The sequence below is a fragment of the Procambarus clarkii genome, chromosome 75 (assembly GCF_040958095.1).
Source record: "Procambarus clarkii isolate CNS0578487 chromosome 75, FALCON_Pclarkii_2.0, whole genome shotgun sequence".
NCBI classification, from domain to species: Eukaryota; Metazoa; Arthropoda; class Malacostraca; order Decapoda; family Cambaridae; genus Procambarus; species Procambarus clarkii.
The window spans coordinates 24,603,547-24,631,135 of NC_091224.1; the positions used below are offsets into that span (position 1 = coordinate 24,603,547).

Below are 27,589 nucleotides of genomic sequence, written 5' to 3' on the forward strand. Positions count from 1 at the left end.
CGGCTTCGATAGGTTAGGGGGGTTGCTTGGGCTCGTACGTTAGGGGAAAACTTTTTTTTTTTTTTTTTTTTTTTACGGAGTGCGAGGTTGAGAGGACGGGGGGGGGGTGGGTGAGGAGGTGGTTGTGCTCCATCTTGGCATGACAGTTGTGGGGAGGGGGGGGGGGACGTTGCTTATTTGATGAGCTTGTAAGTAGGCGTAAAATTCTGGGTGTGACTTCCCAAAGATGGCCGTCTCCTACCTTCCCCCGCCCCCTCTCTCTCACATCCCCCCTTTCTCTCACCCCCCTCCTTTATCCTCCGTTTCCCGTCTGCTCCTAATTTTCCCCTCTATTTGCCTCTGTCCTCCTCCCCTCCTACTCGCCCCTGGTTCCCGTGTGAGAGGAGGGGGGGGGGTGTTAACAGTGACTGTGATGGATGTGGTTCACAGTGGTGGTGGTGGTGAGGATTTATGGTGGCGATATTGGTGGTTTGTGTCAGTGGGTGGTGGTGGTTATAGCAATTTACGGTGGTGGGGGTGGAAGGGGGGGGGTGTCAGTTCCAGCGCTGGTGGGTGGTAGCAAGCACTGGTTGTAAAGTGGTACTGGTAGATCCATAATGGCATCTTGAGTTGGTGTACTAGCTAGATCAAAGGTCGTGCCGCTTCCCTCCCACCACAGTTTACTTCGCCATGTTGAAAAGGTTTGGCAACATTTGTTGACAATTGCAACTAGCCTCCTACTAGGGAGCCGGTCGGCCGAGCGGACAGCACGCTGGACTTGTGATCCTGGGTTCGATCCCAGGCGCCGGCGAGAAACAATGGGCAGAGTTTCTTTGACCCTGATGCACCTGTTCACCTAGCAGTAAATAGGTACCTGAGAGTTAGACGGCTGCTACGGGCGGCTTCCTGCAGAGATTGTGTGTGTATGTATTGTTATCTTGAGATGATTTCGGGGCTTTTAGTGTCCCCGCGGCCCGGTCCTCGACCAGGCCTCCACCCCCAGGAAGCAGCCCGTGACAGCTGACTAACACCCAGGTACCTATTTTACTGCTAGGTAACAGGGGAAGTGACGGGTAGGTGTAGAGGGTAATGCAGTCCTCACTTTGGCTGATGTTAATGCCTAATCACATTTAGAGAAAAAAAAAATGTTGACTACTTGGCGTGTTTCCTGTAGGTAAGTGAGAGGGAGGAACACGTAAAACAAATCTTATAAAAAATGAAACTTTAATTTACTTTAAACACAAATAAAAAGAAAGACAAGTCCCATGGCAATGTACAGTGCAATAAAAAAAACGGATAAATGCAAGAACACAATATAAAATAAAATAGTGGTTACGTTAGACAAAATAATAAATGGTGCTGAGAATATTGGCCTAGGCCGAGACCTCCCTTAGTATACAGAGCCAGAGAGCTTAGCATGCCAGAGAGAGAGTTGTCAACTCTTAGAGCACTAGGATATTCTGAAGTCCACAGATTGATTTGATTGATGAAGATTAAGCCTCCCAAGAGGTGGCACGGGCATGAATAGCCCGTAAGTGGTGGCCCTTTCGAGCCATTACCAGTATCAAAAGATGATACTGGAGATCTGTGGAGGCGCGACTGCACCCTGCGTGACGGGAGATGTCTCCCGGACCAAGTGGTGACCAAATGGTGAAGTCCACAGCTCGTGTGTGGCTATTTATATGGGGGTGTAGATGGCGCTGGCGTCGAGTACAGTCATTGATCCACCAATCGGGAAGAGCGCTGGCTTGGAGTGGTAGTTTGGTTGTTGACGACGGTGGCGAGCCGGACAGGAGGTAGTGTAGAGTGGAGAGAGTTTAGGGTACGTTTTACCCTCTGGTCGCAACCCGTCCTCGACTCAAGTCCATTACATCCAGCGGTCAACCCCACAGACGCATTCATAAATTTTTACATGCTGTTCATTCAAAACGGGAATTTTATCAAGTATAAATTAATATTATAATATATTAGCATATTGTGCATATATAGGCATAGGATAGGTTAGGTTAGGTGTTTAGGTTCTGTTGGCGATTATTTGTATTTGTAGTACGTGGGTGAAGCATTTATAGCGTTGTGGTTCGAACAAAATTCGTCAGTGAAGCACTTGTTCCGGATATGTTCGAACGTCAGCAGTTGTGAGTCGTGTGTAAACCGCTTTTCATTCATAAACAGGGGGTTTGGCGGGTGCATGGAATCACTTTTGGATCTTTGTTTGGAGGACGGGCTGCTGGTCGAGACCTACGGGCTCACCATAGCCCGTGCTACTTGGAACTTATTCCAGGTAGCGAATCTTTAACAACAACAACAACAACAACCCCTTTTCAAAACGTTTTGTGCTACTGCAGCCCGTCCTCCAAACAAAGATCCAAAAGTGATTCCATGCACCCGCCAAACCCCCTGTTTATGAATGAAAAGCGGTTTACACACGACTCACAACTGCCGACGTTCGAACATATCCGGAACAAGTGCTTCACTGACGAATTTTGTTCGAATCACAACGCTATAAATGCTTCACCCACGTACTACAAATACAAATAATCGCCAACAGAACCTAAACACCTGACCTAACCTATCCTATGCCTATATATACACAATATGCCAATATATTATAATATTAATTTATACTTGAGAAAATTCCCGTTTTGAATGAACAGCATGTTAAAATTTATGAATGCGTCTGTGGGGTTGACCGCTGGATGTAATGGACTTGAGTCGAGGACGGGTTGGCTACTGGTATACGTATCTTGAAGTTAGCATCTTCTTGTTGTATATTTATATGAGTTTATATGAGTAACTTTACGTAGGGAAGAGCAGGCTCAATCTCTCTTGAAAGAGATTACCGTCACCATATATATGTGAAAATTGGGATTAAGGACTTGCCCGAAAAGCTATGTGTGCTGGTAGCTGTACAAGAATGTAAGAATTTTTTGTATATATTAAAAAAAAACACGAACAAGGGGAACATAGGTGGAAACTTTGTACCCAAATGAGCCACAGAGACATTAGAAAGAATGTGTTTAGTGTCAGAGTAGTTAACAGGTGGAATGCATTAGGCAGTGATGTGGTGGAGGCTGACTCCATACACAGTTTCAAATGTAGATATGATAGAGCCCAGTAGGCTCAGGAACCTGTACACCAGTTGATTAACAGTTGAGAGGCGGGGACCAAAGAGCCAGAGCTCAACCCCCGCAAGTAGAACTAGATGAGTACACACACACACACACACACACACACACACACACACACACACACACACACACACACACACACACACACACACACACACACACACACACACACACACACACACACACACACACACACACACACACACACACACACACACACACACACACACACACACACACACACACACACACCCCTGGAGAGGCAGGGGCCATATTAGGGCGCGGTGCCCCCGCCCACGCACCCCAGACAGTTTCACCACCTTCCGTCCTGTTTCCTATCATCACTATATACCCCCTCTTCCCCTTTACTATCTCCCCTCTCCTCCCTATCTTTATGTCACGCCCTCTACATGCTAGACCTCTTCAAACAGCACAGCCTTTCGACTTAACAAACACCTAATTTGGGTTGTTTTTACGTAACCGCAAGTGTACGAGCCAAGACTGTCCCATCTAAAATAGCGAGCCGGATGCGCATTAGACCCAGAAGGCGTGTACAACGAGTGTGCAAAAACACCTAAGCACCTGGATGCTACTGTGGCCTGTGTGACGAATGAGTTGTGTTAGTGGTGAGGTTGGATTAGTTGTTGGAGGATGGTGGTGGTGGTGGTGATAGTGGTGGTAGTGGTGGTGGTGATGGGCCGCAACACTACTACCTTCCCCAGGCCCGGCATGAGGGTGTCACTCCTGCTCGTTCGGAAATTTAGAATGCAATTTAGAATGTAAATTTAGAATGGCTACCTGTGTGCTAGGGAGGGTGGAGTCGCGGGTTCTCACTGTCTGTAATGTCTGTCTGTCTCTGTCTCAGTTTCCGTATGTCTGTCTCTCTCTCTCTCTCTCTTCTTATTTCTAAGGTTTAATTTTCTTTGGTCTGCTTCGTTGAATTGTCGTGTCGTACTCACCTCTGTATTTGGAGTGGGAGCTTCCCCTCACCCCCGTGCTGCTGCTGCTGCTGCTGGAGATGGGCGTGTGGGTTCGTCAGGTTGTTGTTGGTGTGTGTGTGTGTGTGCCATCTTTCAGTCTATGTTGTTGGGATGTGGTTTATCCCCTCGTCCTCGTGTGCCACGTGTGCCTCTTGCTCCACGTGTGTGACGGATCACGTGCTGGTGTGTTTACATTGCATCAGACGACACTGTGACGCCGAAGACTCGCGCGGTAAAGTTGAACTCCATGGATTACCTGTTGAATTAGAACTAAGGCATTGTTTACACACTGTTTCCACTTGTGCTCCAATACCCTTCCCATACCGTGGTGAGGACGCGGAGAGAGAGAAAGAGATGTTGTTGGGTGACTACACCCTACAACACCCATAGATGGGTGTTGTAGGGTGTAGTCACAATAAAGGGCATGATATATTGACGGTGTGTTGTGGGGGGGGGGGGGGTGAGGGGGAGTTTACATGGTGCCCTCCCGCCATATTTGTCGGTGGTCGAGGCCCGGCAAGATGGGGCTACCACGCTAAACTCGCTTTCCTTCAAGTTCCTTCAAGAACCAAGTAGTTCAGTGTTAGCCTAAACAAATATATATAAAATGTATGAGTGAGAGTGTAGGCATGCTCATACACCTGTATGCGTCGGAATCTGTACACCAGGTGATTGACGGTTGAGAGGCGGGAACAGAGAGACAAAACTCAACCCCCGATAGCACAACTAGGTGAGTACCTTTCCCAACTTTTCTGGTGGGATCGGCTGGGGGGCAGATCACCTATTGATAAGGTCGGCTGGAGATCTGGGGCCAGATTCACGAAAGCACTTACGCAAGCACTTACGAACGTGTACATCTTTCCTCAATCTTTGACGCCTTTGGTTACATTTATTAAACAGTTAACAAGCATGAAAACTTGCCAATCAACTGTTGTTATTGTTATAAACAGCCTCCTGGTGCTTCGGAGCTCATTAACTGTTTAATAATTGTAAACAAAGCCGCCAAAGATTGAGAAAAGATGTACAGGTTCGTAAGTGCTGGCGTAACTGCTTCGTGAATCTGGCCCCAGATCACCTTCTAGTGATTTCGGATTTGGTTAGAGATTATTTATCAATCTGAATTAAAAATAAATTCAGTAAACATAGCCCATTGTAATATGTCTTATCCGATACCATAATATATTTATTGCTAAATGTCGTGCATCTGACGTGTCTGGTCAGTGGTCGTCTCAGACGTACATCTCATGTACGACCACACACACATGGTCGTACGTGTAGAGGCCTCGGCCTCATAAGTTGCTGGGACGTTCGTGTAATCAAGAACATACATACACACACACAACCTATACGGGGAACACATACGCAGGTCGTGTGTGTATGTGTGTGTGTGTTTGTGTGTGTGTGTGTGTTGTACTCGCCTAGTTGTAATCACCTAGTTGTGCTTGCGGGGGTTGAGCTTTGTCTCTTTGGTCCCGCCTCTCAACCGTTAATCAACTGGTGTACAGATTCCTGAGCCTACTGGGCTCTATCATACCTATATTTGAAACTGTGTTTGTGTGTGTGTGTGTGTGTGTGTGTGTGTGTGTGTGTGTGTGTGTGTGTGTGTGTGTGTGTGTGTGTGTGTGTGTGTGTGTGTGTGTGTGTGTGTTTAGCGAGGTATTAAAGCTGTTCCTTTTTCCGTTACGATAAGCCTCTCGCTATCTAAGAGACGGTGGGTATACTCTTGTTATCGTCAGAGAGATAACACGCACAGTGACCCAGGCGGAATGTTTGCGTGTCTTTGTGTAAACCGGTAGTATCCTTCCCGGGGGAGTATACATGTGTATACATACACAGGGGGGTATATACATACCCCCCTCAACCCCCCACCCCCACACTCACACATTACACCATCCAACTATTGTGCTTAACCCAGTATTATTCCTAAATCCAAAGTCGTTTAACTCGCTGGGTGTCATTTGTCATCTGCAAGTGTTTGGGTATCCCATAAGTCATTATATATGGTGTTGGGGAAGGGGGGGGGGGTATATTTGTATTCCCCAAATATACCCATTTGTTTGTTTTGCTTACCTAGATGTTTCCCATAGTTGGGGTATTTAGACCTTATGTAGCCTATTCTGTGGTGTATGGATAGGTGTATTCTGTGGTGTATGGATAAGCCGTATACTCTGTATTAGTGGTACAGTATTCTTAAACATGCATAGAAATTCTTATTGTACTCGGTACGGGCGCAGGTGTAGAGATGATGATAGATAGATAGATAGATAGATATCAGCATCACCATCCTTCACAATCACCAACGTCTCTGTCACCATCATCTAGCTAAGTCCAGTGTTGCATAGTTCGCCTTGCACTTTGTCATCTCTGAAGCCAGCCTTCAAATATACCTTTGAAGCCAATCTTCAAATATACCTTTGAAGCCAATCTTCAAATATACCTTTGAAGCCAATCTTCAAATATACCTTTGAAGCCAATCTTCAAATATACCTTTGAAGCCAATCTTCAAATATACCTTTGAAGCGTACCTTGTATCTTCAAATATCCTGACATATTGTTACAGATCGACCTATGTATTTTGCTAAATACATAGAAATGAATAGATGGGATGATTAGATACAGCTGTAAATACATAATATGTATGAAATATACTGGTGTATTTTACATTTTAGCGTGTTTGTGTGGATCGGAGGGTTGAGAGGACGGGCGGGTCTCTCAGGCTGGATGTGGATGAATGGTTGAGGAGGAGTAATCGTGTTGGGTCAACCTAGCCAAGGACATGAAGGGAAGAGTCAAGAGGGAGATTAAAAGGATGGACCAAGAGCCCAACAACACCACCCTTGGGGGAATTGGCTGCACTCTTGTGTGTGTGTGTGTGTGTGTGTGTGTGTGTGTGTGTGTGTGTGTGTGTGTGTGTGTGTGTGTGTGTGTGTGTGTGTGTGTACGGGCGTGCGTGTGTTTTGTTGACATCCTGATCAATCAGTGTTGAGATCTGTACTCACCTAGTTGTGTTTGCGGGGGTGTTGAGCTCTGGCTCTTTGGTCCCGCCTCTCGACTGTCAATCAACTGGTGAATCTGTAGCTCTATTTGTGTCCACAATGTCTCTTCAATCTTGTAGCTCTCAGTCTCTCAGGACTGGCGAACAGAAAGCATCAGGTGACGGGCTGTAAATACGTACTGGCGAATGAAGACACAGGCACATTAGAGTAGCGTGTGGCTCTCTCCAGCGAGTTGAACCGTTTCCTGAGTGAGTGAGTGTTAGTGAGTGAGTGTTAGTGAGTGAGTGTTAGTGAACGAGTGTAAAACTAAGTCGTATAAAGGGCATGACACAGACACATAAGAAGAAATAATATATAAGTTAAGCTGTTATAAACCTGTACTCCGGGTACAAATCATTAAAATAATTACTGGACAATCTCTCGCATTTTTAACTCATTGGTCAATTATGTTAAAAAAAACGTTTTAGGTGAGAGGACGGACTGTGTTAGTCATAGCTTTAGTGTAGTGTAAAATTGTTTGTGTCGGAAAATTATTCGAGATTTTAATGTTATTGTATTGTTAATTGTTAATATATTTTTCAAACCACTGTATTACACTTACTGTATTACTGATGTAATTGTACTTGTGGGGGGGGGGGGGGGGTTGAGCTTCAGATGTTTGGCCCCGTCTCTTAACCCGAGATGTTATCTCAAGATAACCTCAAGATGGAGCCTCTTCCTACTTGTCATCTATTCATCTGACTGTGTATGTCCATCACCTTCACAACTCCTATTCTTACCTCAATACATATCAGTCACTATTCTGAAAACATTCATTTTAATGCTCAGTGACATCACCACACCAGTGAGGAGAGGTGACTGGAGATTCGCGAGTTCAAATCCACCTCATTGCTTCAAAAGATTCTCCTTTTTATGTCTGTCGCTCATTTGAGTATTTATTTATCCATCCGTGCCTCCCTGTTCGTGTACCATCCGTGCCTCCCTGTTCGTGTACCATCCGTGCCTCCCTGTTCGTGTACCATCCGTGCCTCCCTGTTCGTGTACCATCCGTGCCTCCCTGTTCGTGTACCATCCGTGCCTCCCTGTTCGTGTACCATCCGTGCCTCCCTGTTCGTGTACCATCCGTGCCTCCCTGTTCGTGTACCATCCGTGCCTCCCTGTTCGTGTACCATCCGTGCCTCCCTGTTCGTGTACCATCCGTGCCTCCCTGTTCGTGTACCATCCGTGCCTCCCTGTTCGTGTACCATCCGTGCTAAATTAGCGTGTGTGTATATAGTCTCGATATATATATAGTGCCAATCTGTTCCTTGAGATTGGTGGGTGTGGTTATCCAGTCTGCTTGCATACTACCTTCCTTTCTCTCCAAGTTATCTGAGGTTCTAGTGCAATACAATACAATACAATACAATTTTATTTAGGTAAGGTACATACATACAATAAATATTTACAAGGATTGTTTGACTTATAGATAGGGCTAGTACATACAATGCCTAAAGCCACTATTACGCAAAGCGTTTCGGGCATAAATGTTACAAGCGTTAGTGTTGCTACTGCTCGTAGTACAACACAGTACAACACTAAATTGCTTTAGTGTTGTGCTGTTCGTCCTCCAGCAAGTGTGGTGTGTGTGTGTGTGTGCACCTCTGGACTTTCTCCTCTTTGGTTTTGTGCTTAAACCTCTATGTGCTCTGTTGTTCCCTGGAATTCTTATTGTGTCTGGTTCCCTGAAGATTTCATTTTGTACAAACACACTTTGGAACACACACAAGAGACTCAGTCGAATAAGGCAGTGTCTGGGATGCTCCCGGACGCAGGTTCGAATCCTCGTCACGGCCCTTGTGGATTTGTTTACACTTTGGAACTTTTTGTTTAATGTTTCACACATTTCCTTTTCATTTTTAACGAGATCTTCAACTCCATGCTGGTGCCAATCTTCGGGAATTGGTCTGACATACATACAAATGCATGTATGTATGTATGTATGCATGTATGTATGTATGTATGTAATTACCTAAGTGTAGTTACAGGATGAGAGCTACGCTCGTGGTGTCCCGTCTTCCCAGCACTAAACAAAAGGAGCTTAAGTCAACTCTTGAGCTTATGGGTTTGACCAGCGGAGTGTGAGGCCGCGGAGGACACTGCATGTATGTATGTATGTATGTATGTATGTATGTATGTATGTATGTATGTATGTATGTATGTATGTATGTCCTTTCCACATACATACGTTGTGTACATGAGATTGATATGACTCACTGCTCACATTCCTAAAGGCAGTTCTTATGTTGACTAGTGTTGCATATGCAACTGATATCAGTTGGACGTGTGTTTCTGCTGACAGGGTTCACTGTAATATCAACCCCCCCAAGTTTTTTCGGTCTCATTCCTTCTCTCGCTTTGATTTTCTTGCTCTTCGACATTCTCCTCCCCCCCCCACCACCCCCTTGCTCTGGGTGGAGTGGGAGAGGGGTGCGGGTGGCGGTACAGTTTGGGGGATGGGGTGGGGGAGTTGGGTGTGACTTATGAAGGGTGGAGCTACAGGGTGGCGGTGAGGGTGACTTGTGAAGCGCACATTTTGACCAAGGGTTCGAGGCACACTGGGAGTCGTCTTCCAAGGATGAGGATTGTAGGTCGTGTTGTTCCGGAGAGCTCCGTGTTCTCCACGTAGACTCGCCTGGTTGATACCTGCTTGATGGGGTTCTGGGAGTTCTTCTACTCCCCAAGCCCGGCCCGAGGCCAGGCTTGACTTGTGAGAGTTTGGTCCACTAGGCCTCTTGCCGTGTTGAACGGAAATGTTCAAACCTAACAAGGAACTTCGATGGAAATGTGTGTGTATAGGCATGGTCTGCAGGCGATGAGTCACAATAACATGGCTAAAGTATGTTGACCAGACCACACACTAGAAGGTGAAGGGACGACGACGTATCGGTCTGTCCTGGACCGATTTGAGTATTTATCGACTTGAGAATGGTCCAGGACGGACCGAAACGTCGTCGTCCCTTCACCTTCTAGTGTGTGGTCTGGTCAACATAGGAATGGTCTGATTGTTACACTGCCAGAGGCCTTGCGAATGGAGCCATCAATCTATCCTTAGCATTGATATTTTGCACTTCGTTATCATTACACCGATGAACATGAAAGTCTTCTTATGTTTCCTCTCTTCCTCCTTTCGTATATTGTGGTTTGTTTTGTCTCTTTTATACTATATCTTGGGTTTTGTCACATCGTCTTCTTGTATACTGTATTATAGATCTTTCCCCTCCGGAAGAGATGCTTGCTGGTGTGTGTCCATAACTGAACTCTGTCTTACAGGTAAAAGTAAATCCTTGGGTGGTATTAGGGCGGTGAATTTCCTTCGTGAGTTACAGGCGCGGGTTTTTGTGTGTTATTATTGAATATTAGATTCAATAATTAGAATTTCTGAGTAATGTTTACATACATACATACGTACATTCATACGTACATACGTACATACATACGTACATACATACGTACATACATACGTACATACATACGTACATACATATGTACATACATACGTACATACATATGTACATACATACGTACATACATACGTACATACATATGTACATACATACGTACATACATACGTACATACATACGTACATACATACGTACATACATACGTACATACATACATACGTACATACATACGTACATACATACATACGTACATACATACGTACATACATACATACGTACATACATACATACGTACATACATACGTACATACATACGTACATACATACGTACATACATACATACATACGTACATACATAGATACATACATACGTACATACATACATACGTACATACATACGTACATACATACGTACATACATACGTACATACATACATACGTACATACATACATACGTACATACATACATACGTACATACATACATACATACATACATACATACATACATACATACATACATACATACGTACATACATACATACATACATACGGTATACACGTTCGCAGGTTTGAGAGCGTGGTTACGTTGGTGTTGGGAAGTACGTTCATAAAAACTATAGAGGTGGCCCGTGTTGCTCTAGGAAGGTGGTGCTGAACAAATGAGAGTGGCTGGTCGAAGAAAGCAAAAGTGGAGAAGTGAGGTGTAGATGTTGGTTGGGCGAGTAGGTGCGTGTGGGTGTCACAGGCGGTGTGGGGGGCGGTGTGGGGGGCCACAGGCGGTGTGGGGGGCCACAGGCGGTGTGGGGGGGCGGTGTGGGGGCCACAGGCAGTGTGGGGGGCAGTGTGGGGGCCACAGGCGGTGTGGGGGCCACAGGCGGTGTGGGGGGGGGCGGCGTGGGGGGCCACAGGCGGTGTGGGGGGGCGGTGTGGGTGCCGTAGGCGGTGTGGGGGGCGGTTTGGAGGGCGGTGTGGGTGAGGCACCGTTACTCTTCCCCAGCAGATGTTCACCTCCGGCCTGGGCACGCCTGCGGGAACCTGTGTGGGAAGGGGATATGTGGTAGGGAAGGAGAACATGGGAGTGGAATATATGGGAGAGTAGTAGTGTAGTGGAGAGTAAGCGGCTTCCCGTCAGTATGGAGGTGTATCTTTTGTCTCTGTAGACCATTTGTAATGATTTGAAGGAGTATCGTTGACAATACAGTACCGTAGAGGAGTATAGAGTTGAAGATCTATCTGCCAACTTTACCAGTTTTCCTTTCGTCTCCACTTTGTGGTGTGCCACCGTGATCCCGTAATGCTGTGTGTGTGTTAGGACACTATTTTCTTGGTCGGTGTCAGTGCATCTAAGACCATCATACCACAGTGGTCCAGGAATGTGTTGATGAAGTGTCTCTATATACTCTGTGTGGACTCTTCTCGGCGGTCCAGGAGCCAGATTCACGAAAGCACTTACGCAAGCACTTACGAACCTGTACATCTTTTCTCAATCTTTGGCGGCTTTGTTTATAATTATTAAACAGTTAATGAGCTCCGAAGCACCAGGAGGCTGTTTATAACAATAACAACAGTTGATTGGCAAGTTTTCATGTTTGTAAACTGTGTGATAATTGGAAACAAAGCCGCCAAAGACTGAGAAAAGATGTACAGGTTCGTAAGTGCTTGCGTAAGTGCTTTGCTGAATCTGGCCCCTGGTCTCTGAACCCATTATGTGAGCGTAAAGGCGTTCTTTCACCAACTCACCCCCACCATGGGTATGGATGAACGCCATAACAAGCTCATTAAACTAGCGAGGGTAATCACCCAGTTCATGCGGTGGTGAGAAACTGTCCAAGGTGATGGTATTACCGGACTGCTCGGTACGTTGATGGACTTGCTTCTTGCAAGATGGCCTTCCATCTCCGGATGTCCAAGTGGTTGGGCACCGTCTCTTTTTACTAATCTCTCCTTCCAAGTCATACTAGCTCATCGCTCTCCTAATTACCTGTCCATACCTTACCATCGTCTTGACAGGTGTTTCCGTGCTCACGTGTCCGCTTGGTAAACAACCTCTCCTATGTTGTAGTTGGGTCTAGAGTGGTGGTTCCTCTGGCTTGGTTTGCCAGGTTCCTTGTACGTATATGGAAGACTGTATTGCTGGCGGCGACACGGAGGTCTGTCTCGTCTAGGACAAATTTATTTATTTATTTATTTATGCATATACAAGAATCTGTATGTTATGGGACGCCTTTTGAAGGGACAACTCTTGGAGGGTGGAAAGCGGTTGTAGGAGAGAGAGAGTAGCGTGAGGGAGGTGGTGATGCGAGGGTGTGGGAGTTAACTGTAAATCACACCTGTATGGTAGTGAAGCGAACACGCCCTGTGCTCCCTGCATGTTCCACGCCCTGCCACCACCACCACCACTCTCACACTCATCTCCAACTGTCTCCCAATCCGTAGGGCTTATCAGCACCACTGGAGGGTTATTAAGACCACCACCACCATGACATTCTTGACCAGCAAGTATACTATTGGCCTGAACATAGTCCAGATGTATAGTATACTCCGTGTATATACAGCTAGTAATGGAGCAACCCGTTCTCGCAAATTCGTAAAGTCAATATTGACTTATTAACTACGTGCACAGGTGATATACTAAACATAATAGATACCCTTAAAAAGATTCATAGAAAACACCGACCTTACCTAACCTTGTTAGTATCTTAAGATAAGCATCTTATTGCTTCGTAATTACAATTATTACTTAACCTATACCTATTATAGGTTAGGTAATAATTGTAATTACGAAGCTATAAGATGCTTATCTTAAGATACTAACAAGGTTAGGTAAGGTCGGTGCTTTCTATGAATCTTTTTAAGGGTATCTATTATGTTAAGTATGTCACCTATGCACATATTTAATAAGTCAATATTGACTTATTAAATTTGCGAGAACGGGTTGAATGGAGGGGTAGAGTATACGGTGTGTATATCCGTGTTATATTCCACTAAAAGTCAGTCGACCAGTTACCCGAGTGGTGAACTGATATACCTGTTACTGAACTCTCTAATGAACTATATAATTTTGATAATTACTCATTATATTTTGATAATTACTAAATATATTTTGATAATTACTAAATATATTTTGATAATTACTCATTATATCTTGATAATTACTCATTATATCTTGATAATTATTCATTATATTTTGATAACTACTAATTTTGCTATTCTCTTGGTAACTACGTTAGTAAGGCTACAAGAGCTTGAGTAAGGAGGAGTGTAACTGTACCTGAGAGAGCAACACCTTCTCCTGTGGGTGTTTACCTCGTCTTGTTAACTCAGTGTCATACTGTAATTTGTGCTGTGGTCCATGTGTGTTATGGCGGGTGGGGGGAGGGGTGTAGCATGTGTCTGTGTTGCTCAGAGTGCATGTGTTGGGGGAACATGACAGGTGTGTGGGTGAGTGAGGTGACAGGTGTGTCTGTCTGTGAGAGAACATAGAACCACAGATACGCGTGTTATAATTATGTAGGGAAAACCACACAGAAAATGACTGAAAATTTATGACAGAGCGGCTTTCATACGTTGATATATAAGACACAAGGTGTGTTTATATAGGGGAAGTGGTGTAGGTGAAGGCTGTATTGGTAATCTGTAATATCAACTGCAAGAAACTCCCCATACATGTTGGGTGCTATAGTGTGTGTGTGTGTGTGTGTGTGTGTGTGTGTGTGTGTGTGTGTGTGTGTGTGTGTGTGTGTGTGTGTGTGTGTGTGTGTGTGTGTAGAAAATGTGAACATATTTAAAGCTTGCTATTAAACACATGATGTTTAATAGTTAAGTGATGTAGTTAGTGGCATACTTCTTTTTGAAGCGAAGCTTTCCTACAACCTGTGCTCTCTCTCTCTGTCTCTCTGTCTCTCTGTCTCTCTCTCTCTCTGTCTCTCTGTCTCTCTGCCTCTCTCTCTGTCTCTCTCTCTCTCTCTCTCTCTCTCTCTCTCTCTCTCTCTCTCTCTCTCTCTCTCTCTCTCTCTCTCTCTCTCTCTCTCTCTCTCTCTCTCTCTCTCTCTCTGCCTCTCTGCCTCTCTCTCTCTGTCTCTCTGCCTCTCTCTGCCTCTCTGCCTCTCTGTCTCTGTCTCTCTCTCTCTCTGTCTCTCTCTCTCTCTCTCTCTCTGTCTCTCTCTCTCTCTCTCGTACAAATTAAAGCATTGTAATATTGACGTCCTCTGTGCTTCGGCTTCGATAGGTAGGGTGGCGGGTTGTTTGGGTTTGTACGTTTCTGGTTAGGCAAAACAGTTACATATTTTACGGAGTGGCAAATTGAAAGAACGGCGTGGTTTATGGAGATAACTGAGGCAGCGGAGCGTAGCGGCCAGGGAGATCTGGGGGAGGACCCCCCCCCCCGCCACTACCAACCAGTTAAGCTGTTTTAACGGGATTTGCATTCTAGCTTTTGGAAGGTGGGGAGGGGGAGGGGGGAGGGATTTATTGGCGGTGGCAGCGGCGGCAGAGGCAGCAGCGGCAGAGGCAGCAGCGGCAGCGACTGTGGCGGCAGCGACAGCGGCGCTGGCGGGAGGCAGCGATAGCGGCGCTGGCGGGAGGCAGCGATAGCAATGATAGCATCAGGAAGGGCAATGGGCTTATTCCGGGAATTATACGAATTGAGAGCCCATTAACCCACTAGCGCCGCTCAGCGTGTAGAAAGGACTTCTGGTGAAATTTTGAAAGAAAGAATGAAACAATTTAGCCTCGAAACCCCCCCCCCCCCCCCCCCCCCCTCCCCCTCCCCCTGCAAGTATTTTCTGATTTTCATCACAATTTCATCTTTCAAAGTCTCCTCATCAATACTCATCTATAGGGTGATTCAGGATATTAATTCGACACAACGGTGAATCTACACACAAACATTTGTATCATAGGAAGTTATAACACACTTATCTACCTACGTTGCTCACATCTCCGCCCACAGTACGCCCACACACTCCCCTCGCTCACGCCCACAACATCCACATGATTGTTGTTGTAGATTCAGCGACTCGGAACAAAAGTTCCAAAGTAGCACGGGCTATGGTGAGCCCGTAGTGGACTTACCTGGCACAGGAGCGGGGCAAGTAGCACGGGCTATGGTGAGCCCGTAGTGGACTTACCTGGCACAGGAGCGGGGCAAGTAGCACGGGCTATGGTGAGCCCGTAGTGGACTTACCTGGCACAGGAGCGGGGCAAGTAGCACGGGCTATGGTGAGCCCGTAGTGGACTTACCTGGCACAGGAGCGGGGCAAGTAGCACGGGCTATGGTGAGCCCGTAGTGGACTTACCTGGCACAGGAGCGGTGCTGTGCCAGATGATGACGTTGTTGTTTTAGATTTAGCTACTCAGAACGAAGTGTCCATGTAGCACGGGCTATGGTGAGCCCGTCCAGATGATGAAGGCGAGTGTGTCCATATAGAAGGCTAGTGAGTGGTGAGGAGCGTCTCTCCGAGGTGTGTGATCTCTGTTGTCCTCCGGGAGGTTGCCCTCCCTCCCTCACTGTTGCTCTTGTCTTTGTGCTAATTACTTCTTGCTATACACTTCCCGGCCGCCGCCATGCCCCTGGTGTACGGGCTGGTCCAGCAGCAGCACCCTGGCGGAGCCTAGTGTGGCGGCCTTTGTTGCTCGGCACGTGCGCTGGCTCGCCTGTGTGTGTCTGTGTGTAAACGCCTATTTGTACTCACCTAGTTGTGCTTGCGTGGTGGGAGGGGGGTGGAGCTCTGGCTCTTTGGTCCCGCCTCTCAACCGTCAATCAACTGGTGTACAGGTTCCTGAGCCTACTGGGCTCTATCATATCTACACTTGAAACTGTATGGTGTCTGCCTCCACCACACGTGTGTGTGTGTGTGTGTGTGTGTGTGTGTGTGTGTGTGTGTGTGTGTGTGTGTGTGTGTGTGTGTGTGTGTGTGTGATAGTAATGGTGGCAGCCACAATTTATCTATATAATCTCATACATGTATATGTATACAAGTAAATAGAATATTTTAAATTTGCTTCTTATCATTTGGTTAACTTTTCCGCAGCACTTGAACAACTTACTGGAGAACTACCTGGAGCCGCTGAAGAGCGCGTCGTTCCTGAGTTCGGCGGAGGTGAACGCGCTCTTCGGCAACATCCGGGAGATCGTAGCCTTCCAGCGGCTGTTCTTACAGGCGCTGCAAGAGGCCCTCGACATGGAGCCAGGCTTCCCCACCTTCGACCAGCCATACGAGTTTAAGGTCAGTGTGTGTGTGTGGCGGTAAGGATTTTGTTTCATTTACCCTTAACGTGTTAGAAAACGAAATTAGACGTGGCAGGGGATGCCTTAGGTCTACTTAGGTCTTAGATCTAGGTTTGCCTACACTGCAATGTGATTTTTTTTCCCCTCATTAATTATTTGACCAGGCTGTTAGAGCTGGTGGTCGTTAGGTTTTGATCTTACCCCACTTGGGGAAAGGGGGGGATAAATATTACAGTTTAACAAAACCTTTCCAGCTATGGCATGTTAAATGAAGCTTTAGGCAGTGACCTTTTTATCATATTAATTAACACAGTCTGTTGACAATTGTTGACGAGTCCAATCCCTAAGCTTGGCAAGACCTTTGGCCACGTTTCCTTACACTAAATAGCAACATGGAAGCTAGACGCGTTTCGGGGCCCGATAAGCTAAAAAAAAAAAAGGCTTCTGTCCCCCTGACAATTGGAAACGAACTTGTAATATAGCATCTTCCCGTGTTCTTCCTTGCAGAACGTACTGTTCTCCATCGGAAGCGCGTTCCTATACTACGCCAGCCAGTTTAAGCTCTATAGTTCCTTCTGCGCCTCACATTCGAAAGCTCAAAAAGTTCTACATCCGAGTGAGTACCCTTCTGTGTTTTATATTATAAATATTATACTACTTGTTTTGCGTCACTGAGTGATCTTACCAGGTTTGCAAGATTCGTTTGCGTACACGAATTCTTCGTAAATCTTTAGAAGCCCTCAGGAAGTCTGCAGGTTGATTCGACGGCTTTGCAACACCTCGTGAACGTGTTCATGAAGCAATTAAGACAAGTTCCTTAAGGAAGTGCCGGACCAGCCGGGTTGTAATAGGTATGTGAGCCTGCGGGCCGGTCCAAGTAACAGTCTTCTGGATCAAGTTATCACAAGCCTGGCTCCTGGTCGGGCTCGGGGGAGTAGAACAACTCTTAGAACCGACCCTAGTTTAATCTCCAGGTAAATGATAACAGAACCAATAATCTTGTTGTAAGAACCATCTTACAATAATTTTCTTTCTGCCAATATCTACAGTTCGTTCTTAAACCCCGGTAATTATAGTTTCTTGTTTGTTAGTTTGGAATCTTTTAAAACTCTCTAAAAAGTTAAAGGACATTGAAGATTCGTAGACCCTCTCTAAATCTTGAGGTTCTTGAATACATCTTGAGTTTATGTAATTTTTCTGTTTATGCCTGAAGTTTTTGTATTGGTTTGTGAGAGTATTTTTCATGTATAGGCTGTGTCACACCTTCATAGACTCAGGCACACTTGTATTTGCATATCCATCTCCTCATGTCTCTTGGATGGTCCGCTCAATATCGTTCTTAAGATTGAGGGCCTCGCCTTATCAAGCTCCTGGCCTTTTTAAGGCACGGGTTGGGTGGCTCCTTAAAGTAACTGCCTGTCCTGTTCTGTGTTGGGTTGTTCTGTTCTGTCGTGTTCTGTGTTGGGTGGTCCTGTTCTGTCGTGTTCTGTGTTGGGTTGTTCTGTTCTGTCGTGTTCTGTGTTGGGTGGTCCTGTTCTGTCGTGTTCTGTGTTGGGTTGTTCTGTTCTGTCGTGTTCTGTGTTGGGTTGTTCTGTTCTGTCGTGTTCTGTGTTGGGTTGTTCTGTTCTGTCGTGTTCTGTGTTGGGTTGTCCTGTTCTGTGTTGGGTTGTCCTGTTCTGTGTTGAGTTGTCGGGTAACTGTACCCCTCTGGTACTGGTCTTGAAGTACCGTGTATGTTGTATCGATGCAAATGCTGTATTTTTATTATTGGCCGAAGAATTAATTGTTTATGACGTATTAAAAGTCCCATTTTCTTAAACGATGCTAATTTAACTTTTGGTTTATACCGAGTACTTAGCTGTACTTACCTATCAACGTCTTCGGGGGAGTTGGGTGTAGCCCTTATATGACCCACTAGCTAGCCTTGTTGTACCTGTTGCCTTATAATATAATCATACTGATGTTCGAATTCCTTGTCGAATCTGGCTTTAAAGTTGTGGCTGGAGGTGGCTCCCACAACTTCTTCCAGTGCTTTGCGTTTCTTAGGAGTATTTCCTTACATTCCTTCAGCTCCTTTGTTATCCACCTCCCATTTGTGTCCTCTTGACCTAATTTCCCCTCAATACACATAGGCTGTCCTTGTCCACCTTGTCTATTTCCCCTCAGTATCTTCTATATTATGATCATATTCCCTCTGTTTCTTCTATCCTGTAGAGATGTTGTTTCAGATTTAGCTACTCAGGACGAAGTGTCCATGTAGCACGGGCTATGGTGAGCCCGTAAATATAGAGATGTAAGATTAGTTCCATTGGCGTGTCAGGATAGTCTAGCCCTCTTCGCTTTGGTGGTGGCCATGCAGGAAGACTGATCAGTGGGTACAGTGATGACAAGACCACACACTAGAATGTGAAGGGACGACGATGTTTCGGTCCGTCCTGGACCATTCTCAAGTCGATTGTGAGAACTTGAGAATGGTCCAGGACGGACCGAAACGTCGTCGTCCCTTCACATTCTAGTGTGTGGTCTTGTCATTATACTTTTAGCCACGTTATTGTGACTCATCGCCTGCAGTGGATACAGTGTTAAGTGGTCAGGCCACAGAGTAAGTGGGGGGTTACTGGGATGCAAGTGGTACGAGGCAGGTGCTGGTGGTGCATGGGTGGGTAGCGGTGCTCAGTGTGGTGGGGGGGGGGGGGAACACTGAGGTCTTAAGAGGGGGGGGGGAGGTGTCAATATACATTCTCCAACACATGCTCGGAAGTAGGCACATTGGCACGTACATGGACGCTTACACCTGTGTGTACACAGGTTACTCAGCCCTCCTTTCTCTTTATCTCTTCCTCTCTCCCTCACCCTTCTCCACATCTTCCCTTCCTCCCTCCTGTAAACGTTGTTCTCGTCTTGGAGTGACGCGGAAAATCCCTCGCCAAAATGGGTGTAGCAACAGCCTGGTGTATCATGGGTGACGCTGTGAGGCAATATATATATGGTGGTGGTATTTAAGGTGGAGATGAGGCCTTGTGCGTTGTGTTAGAGCTACTGAGGGAGAATGTGATAGTGTAGCAGGTGTGGGGGTTCTCTCTGTGTCTCCTGTGATAGTGTAGCAGGTGTGGGGGTTCTCTCTGTGTCTCCTGTGATAGTGTAGCAGGTGTGGGGGTTCTCTCTGTGTCTCCTGTGATAGTGTAGCAGGTGTGGGGGTTCTCTCTGTGTCTCCTGTGATAGTGTAGCAGGTGTGGGGGTTCTCTCTGTGTCTCCTGTGATAGTGTAGCAGGTGTGGGGGTTCTCTCTGTGTCTCCTGTGATAGTGTAGCAGGTGTGGGGGTTCTCTCTGTGTCTCCTGTGATAGTGTAGCAGGTGTGGGGGTTCTCTCTGTGTCTCCTGTGATAGTGTAGCAGGTGTGGGGGTTCTCTCTGTGTCTCCTGTGATAGTGTAGCAGGTGTGGGGGTTCTCTCTGTCTCCTGTGATAGTGTAGCAGGTGTGGGGGTTCTCTCCGTGTCTCCTGTGATAGTGTAGCAGGTGTGGGGGTTCTCTCTGTATCTCCTGTGATAGTGTAGCAGGTGTGGGGGTTCTCTCTGTGTCTCCTGTGATAGTGTAGCAGGTGTGGGGGTTCTCTCCGTGTCTCCTGTGATAGTGTAGCAGGTGTGGGGGTTCTCTCCGTGTCTCCTGTGATAGTGTAGCAGGTGTGGGGGTTCTCTCCGTGTCTCCTGTGATAGTGTAGCAGGTGTGGGGGTTCTCTCCGTGTCTCCTGTGATAGTGTAGCAGGTGTGGGGGTTCTCTCCGTGTCTCCTGTGATAGTGTAGCAGGTGTGGGGGTTCTCTCCGTGTCTCCTGTGATAGTGTAGCAGGTGTGGGGGTTCTCTCTGTGTCTCCTGTGATAGTGTAGCAGGTGTGGGGGTTCTCTCTGTGTCTCCTGTGATAGTGTAGCAGGTGTGGGGGTTCTCTCTGTGTCTCCTGTGATAGTGTAGCAGGTGTGGGGGTTCTCTCTGTGTCTCCTGTGATAGTGTAGCAGGTGTGGGGGTTCTCTCCGTGTCTCCTCACCTCTCCTCGGAAACATTTCTTAATATCTAACACTGTTTTGCTGGGAAAGCAGGACTCAGGAAATTGTGTTCGACCCCTGTAAACTTAGTGATTGGGAAAATACGTATACACATACGCATACACACACACACACACACACACACACACACACACACACACACACACACACACACACACACACACACACACACACACACACACACTCACTCACTCACTCACTCACTCACTCTCTCTCTCTCAAAACACATTTTGCGTCATCTACCAATGAGACAAGTACCTTGTGTCATTGCGTCCAGTGACCTACACGCGCGCCCAACAAGTCACTCCCAGAAGAGCATTAGATGCGGCCATCACACACACGCAGTCACATTGACACACACTGTGAGACACACACACACACACACACACACACACACACACACACACACACACACACACACACACACACACACACACACACACACACACACACACACACACACACACACTTTCAAATGTAGATATGATAGAGCCCAGCAGGCTCGGGAACCTGTACACCAGTTGATTGACATTCGAGAGGCGGGACCAAAGAGCCGAAGCTCAACCACCCCAAGCACAACTAGGTGAGTACCCTCACACACACACGCACAACAAGGCTAACAAGCGGAGAACCTCAAGGATCGGTGCTGGAACCTATACTATTTCTCATTTGTGAAAATGATCTCTGTGCAGAAGTTGTCTTACAAGTCGATGTTTTCAGACGATGCCAAATTTATAAGAAAGAGTTGTGACAGATGAGGAGTGTAAGATTCTCCAAGATGACTTGGAGTTGGTCAGATAAACGACTACTGCATTTTAACACCAGCTGTACACCATGAAGGGAAACTACCTCCCGTGTAACGACTATAGGAAAAGATCTGGGAGTAAAGTTTTATATAATGTAAGGCTGTATACTGAAGAAGGTTAGGTTAGGTTATGCTGAAGAAGGTTAGGTTAGGTCATGCTGAAGAAGGTAGTGACACTAGCCTAGAGTATAAGGTGAAGAAGTCTTCAAAACAAAGTCAGTCATACTGGCCTAGGGTTTGTGTTTAATATAACACAGAAAAACATTATAAATACATCGTCGTGTCTCCATTTTGTGATGTGTGGTGTTGTTACCAAAACAGAAGAGCTTAGTGAGCCGGTCGGCCGAGCGGACAGCACGCTGTACTTGTGATCCTGTGGTCCTGGGTTCGATCCCAGGCGCCGGCGAAAAACAATGGGCAAAAGTTTCTTCACCCTATGCCCCTGTTACCTAGCAGTAAAATAGGTACCTGGGTGTTAGTCAGCTGTCACGGGCTGCTTCCTGGGGGTGGAGGCCTGGTCGAGGACCGGGCCGCGGGGACACTAAAAGCCCCGAAATCATCTCAAGATAACCTCAAGATAGTCGTTGACTGGGTTAGGAATAGTGTGTGTATATACTTCCCAGGTTCTTCACTTGCCAGGATTTTATGTTGTAGTAGATTCAGCTCCCAGGAACACCAAGTTACAAGCAGCACGGGCTATGGTGATCCCCCCGTGGTACTCACCCGACACAGGAGATATGCCCACTGGCGAGGGCTGCGTGGCGGAGCAGGGAGCGTATTAGGACCGTGCAAAGTGGGAGGAGGTACTTAGTCGCCACTGAGTCACTAACAGTCTCCAGGTGACAGTTGCCTGGACGAGGAAGGGGGAGGGGGAGGTAGGGTCCATGATGGGGGGGGGGGGGGGTGTGGGACGCCCACTACCTCGGGTATTTACCTTTCACAGTTCACCTCCGCTAACTCCTCGTCTTATCCCTCCTCCTCCAGCCTCTCACAGTGGTGTTAATAACATTCATCTTCGACACCAACGCTTCTTCGTTCCATATCCTTATCTCACACCCATACATCACGTTCTTTATCTCCTCTACAGCAGCTGCCATTATCTCTCATCACCTCTACAGCAGCTGCCATTATCTCTCATCACCTCTACAGCAGCTGCCATTATCTCTCATCTCCTCTTACTCCACCTGCTCGCTCTCTCTCTCTCTCTCTCTCTCTCTCTCTCTCTCTCTCTCTCTCTCTCTCTCTCTCTCTCTCTCTCTCTCTCTCGTACTGAGCCCTAGAGATTACCCACTTTCTTCCAGAGAGAGAGAATGGGGTGGAGCCAAGTATGGCGTAAGGATACTTGTGATTACCTGAAGGCCACCATCTCTAGTGGCCCTCTAGAGGTGTAGAGGGCCTCGCACGACCACGTGTAGCGTGGTCGTGCGAGGTATCAACATGCAAGAAATTTTAATGATTTTTTAGAATAAAAATCATTTTGAGGCAATGGAGCGACTTGGACTCTTGACCTGGGGGGGGGGGGGTCCTAGACCGCTGGCTTACCTGACTCGGCCAGGTAACTCCCACACTCCCAGGTAACTCCCACACACCCAGGTAACTCACACACTCCCAGGTAACTCTGCCAATCCACAACTCTACTTATCTTTCTGATTCTAAAGGCCTCAGCCCGGGACTTAGATTCCGGGTTGGAATGGGCTCTACCGTCCAGCCCAAGTGGACGGACTCACAAGACTAGGGTGCACAATAAACTAGCCGTCACCGGCGGCCAACGCTTGTACCGAGACCGTTGGGCACCAATCCACGGGATGAGTACGTGGTGAATAATGACTAAACTAACCGCTTGTTTGCTTCTCCTGTCACTTTCACCCTGACGCAGCTTGTAGGTTTTATCGTGGGTGTCGTATACTGCGCCTCTGTTCTGTGTAGGACCTGTGTAGGACCTGTGTAGGACCTGTGTAGTGTTGTATGTCTGCGTCGGGACGCCTCGTATATCTTGGGACGTCACTTAGCATACCTAACGTCGACAGGACACGGAGTATACTTATGGTCTGCCTTTCACGGGCCGATGGCCGAGGCGGATTGCCTCCAAGGTTTGATTGTGTTGTCATGGGTCTGGTGGAGGTGTGTGTGGGGGGGGGGAGCCTCTTTGTGAAGGTGTGTAGAGGAGAGGAACCCCTTTGTGAAGGTGTGTAGAGGAGAGGAACCCCTTTGTGAAGGAGTTAGGCTGGAGAGACGGGTAGTAAACATTAAGTATCACGGGTATAGGATCTGGTATGTTGTGTTTAGTGTTGTTTACGGTCAGGTACCGTTAGGGGGAGACCGATGGTGGTCATTGTGTCTGATTATTGTCGCCTACAGTTGTTCAATAATGATGGCGTTATTGTGCGTGTTGCGTCGTGGCACAGCCTTACCCAAGATGAGAGGGGGCAGGTTTGAAGCAGGAGCTATAGCAGCAGCAGCAGCAGCAGCAGCAGCAGCAGCAGCAGCAGGAACAGCAGCAGCAGCAGCAGGAGGAACAGCAGGAGTAGGAAGTTTGGGTGCGTCTGAGGTCCCCTGCATCGTAGCGGCCTGTGGAGCCTGAGGCAACATTGGCAGAGAGGCAGCAGAGGTACCAGCATTAGTGGGGAGCCACACTAGGGGGGCCACACTAGGGGAGCCACACTAGGGGGGCCACACTAGCGCGAGCCACACTAGGGGGGGCCACACTAGCGGGAGCCACACTAGGGGGGGGGAGCCACACTAGGGGGGGGGGGAGCCACACTAGGGGGGGGGAGCCACACTAGGGGGGGCCACACTAGGGGAGCCACACTAGGGGAGCCACACTAGGGGGGGAGCCACACTAGGGGGAGCCAGGGCATGGCACACACTAATGGCCGGCCGCTTCCTTAACCTTCATATTGTTAGTCTTTGTCAATCTTCTTTAATATTCTTAATCATAAATATTATTTTGTTTATTGTTTAATTATTTAAAAGGTAATTAACCTTTTCTTTATTACTGAATCTTATTTTGTTCTATAATTTATCTTGTTCTTCACCTTCTGTTATTAAGTACTGTCCTTGTTCTTCCTCTTTCACTATAATCTATCCTTAATCATCTCCTTTTCCTCCTCCTCTATCATCTTCTGCTCCGTGGTCCGGATCACCTCCCATAAGTGCTGAATTATCTTGTTCCCGAGTGATCATAGTGACCTTCATCCCTTCCGCCTTGTCTACCATTCGCCTCAAGTCAGTCAGTCAGTCAGTCAGGGCTTCGTGTCAACACCAGCAGCATAGTTGAGTGAGTCAGAGTTTGCCAGTGTGAGGTGGCCATCATCAGGACCTCCAATCTCTCGTCTTCCCTGATTTCCCTGTTGGGTTGGGGAAGGAGGATTGGGAGCAGTTGAGTGTGTGGCTTATGAACACCTCTCCTGGCTAGAGGATATGAGATAGACTAAGTGTTCCATATCAGGATAACCCATGTGGTTTTTTTTTTGGACAACAACTCTATTCCCTCCGGTTCGATGTCCTATTGGGGAGTCTAGCTATGATCGTAAAGCTAACTCAATGGTGAGATGAATTATTTATCAGGCAAATTATTTTTGTGTCTATATATCCGTATTTTTTCTAAATTAGTTTATCTTAATCTCTTTGAGGTGGACTCTAAAATCTGGTTTTGGAGGATGTAAACCCAGGTGTCTTATCAGAGTGCATCTTTGTAGTGCTAGAGTGATGAATTAACGATAACGCTGAAAAAAATGTAGATACTCTGAAAAAACTTCAGCTGTTTATCGTAAATGTATATCGACTTTGTCATTGATGGCAAAATTCATTCGTGTGTGTGTGTGTGTGTGTGTGTGTGTGTGTGTGTGTGTGTGTGTATTCACCTAGTTGTGCTTGCGGGGGTTGAGCTCTGCTCTTTCGGCCCGCCTCTCAACTGTCAATCAACTGTTACTAACTACTAATTTATTTATTTTTATTATTTTTCCACACACACACACACCCAGGTGTGTGTGGGGGGGGATTAGTAGTTAGTAACAGCTGATTGATTGACAGTTGAAAGGCGGGGGGCGAAAGAGCAGAGCTCAATCCCCGCAAGCACTACTAGGTGAATACAACAAGGTGAATACACACACACAGACACATGAAATAGCCCGCAAGATCTGACTAACACCCCAGGTACCTATTTACTCCTAAGTGAACAAAATCATCGGGTGAAAGACACTGTGCCCATTTGTTTCTGCCTCAGGCGGGAATCGAACCTAGGCCCGTGGACTGCGAATCGTGAACGCTGTAGGTTTGTGTAAAGCTTCCTGAAAACTCAATATATCTAAGAGTACTGCTGTTACCTGCTTGATGGAGGTTCTGGGAGTTCTACTCCCCAAGCCCGGCCCGAGGCCAGGCTAGACTTGTGAGAGTTTGGTCCACCAGGCTGTTGCTTGGAGCGGCCCGCAGGCCCACATATACCTGCTTGATGGGGTTCTGGGAGTTCTTCTACTCCCCAAGCCCGGCCCGAGGCCAGGCTAGACTTGTGAGAGTTTGGTCCACCAGGCTGTTGCTTGGAGCGAGCGGCCCGCAGGCCCACATATACCTGGTTGATGGGGTTCTGGGAGTTCTTCTACTCCCCAAGCTCGGCCCGAGGCCAGGCTAGACTTGTGAGAGTTTGGTCCACCAGGCTGTTGCTTGGAGCGGCCCGCAGGCCCACATATCCACCACTTGCTGAAGGTGTGAACACGACGAGGACTGAAAGTGCACATCACTCCTTGAGTGTGTGTGCGCGGGGTCTGGTCCTCAGGGCACTCATTACTTTGCATATAACCGCCTGTAAGTATGCTCGCAGAGGACAGGTCAAGGTGAAGTGACCTTTTCTTCTCTTCAACAGCCAAGATGCCGAGTTGTCTTAGAGTGTACTCGCCTTTAATACTCGGGATACTCTGGGGGAGTATTATTTTGTACTCATTGGCCCCGGGCAAGGCTGTGGTTGAATTATCGAAATCGTCCATAGGATAGTGTGGGATGGAGGAGGATGAAGGTTGGCACCTAGGAGAGTATGGGAGGAAAGAGATGGGTAGATGGGGATAGGTGATGAATTGTTGTGGCCAAGGAGGTTCTGTTGCAGTGGTAGGAATGGGTGTGATACCCAGTGGTAGTTTGTGTACGTGGTTGGGTACCTTGTTTTTACCTTCTTTTGGTTCCAGGGTTTAGTGTTTTGTGGAGGGGGAAGATAAGTGTGTATTGGAGTGTATATAGGAGGGTAAATGATGAGTTAGGTAGGTAATGTTTATGGGAGATGTGTATGGATGCCTCACCACCCGTAAGGATGCCCGACGCGCACTACCACGTGTCCTCAACGACATCTACGTCAATAATACATCAACATTTATGTCACAAATCTTGTCTATTTGTATGATAGACATTAGTGTTATTAAAGGCTTTGTAAAGCCTTTGGCTACAGGTGTCGATGGTCGTCTCATGTTGAAGGTTGTTCGGTAGCTTCTTCAATTTGTTACAAGAAATGGTTGAGGAAAAGTTTACTGGTTGAAATTGAAATAAGTTTATTAAGGTAAAATCCACACAATGGGATGAGGTAGCTCAAGCTATTCTCACCCCGTTCAGTACATCGTGTTAATACATACATAAGACACACATCACAAACAATAAACACATTACCAAACAGTCTGACCCTGTTTACTTGTTCGTGGGTCTTGATAGAGAATATATCTTACGATTAGGCTACACTGTAGTCAAAGAACATCATTATGTATCATTATGTAACGTCATATTATGTAACGGTCATCATTATGTAACGAGGACCTCTGTTGCATAATGCTTGTTGCTTGGCCTGTTGGACCAAGTAATCACAAGTCGAAACTATACTCCCGGGTTGGGGAATAGAACTCGTACAACCCACTACAGGTTGACTCCAGGTATAGGCTAGGTTTTCCAAAAAGGCTTAAGGTATCAATAATAGTATATTAATATACCACAAGTCATTA

At 46.8% G+C, this 27,589-nt stretch overlaps 1 protein-coding gene across 16 annotated transcripts in view; it reads left to right on the forward strand.

Moving 5' to 3' along the window:
• sif (still life) overlaps nucleotides 1-27,589 on the forward strand; it is a 541,039-nt gene that overhangs the window by 425,491 nt on the left and 87,959 nt on the right. For all 16 annotated transcript variants that reach the window (XM_069313365.1, XM_069313368.1, XM_069313371.1 and 13 more), the window contains 2 exons: nucleotides 16,561-16,755; nucleotides 17,265-17,373. In XM_069313365.1, coding sequence (XP_069169466.1) covers nucleotides 16,561-16,755; nucleotides 17,265-17,373 — 304 coding nt within the window. The remainder of the gene's footprint in view (nucleotides 1-16,560; nucleotides 16,756-17,264; nucleotides 17,374-27,589) is intronic.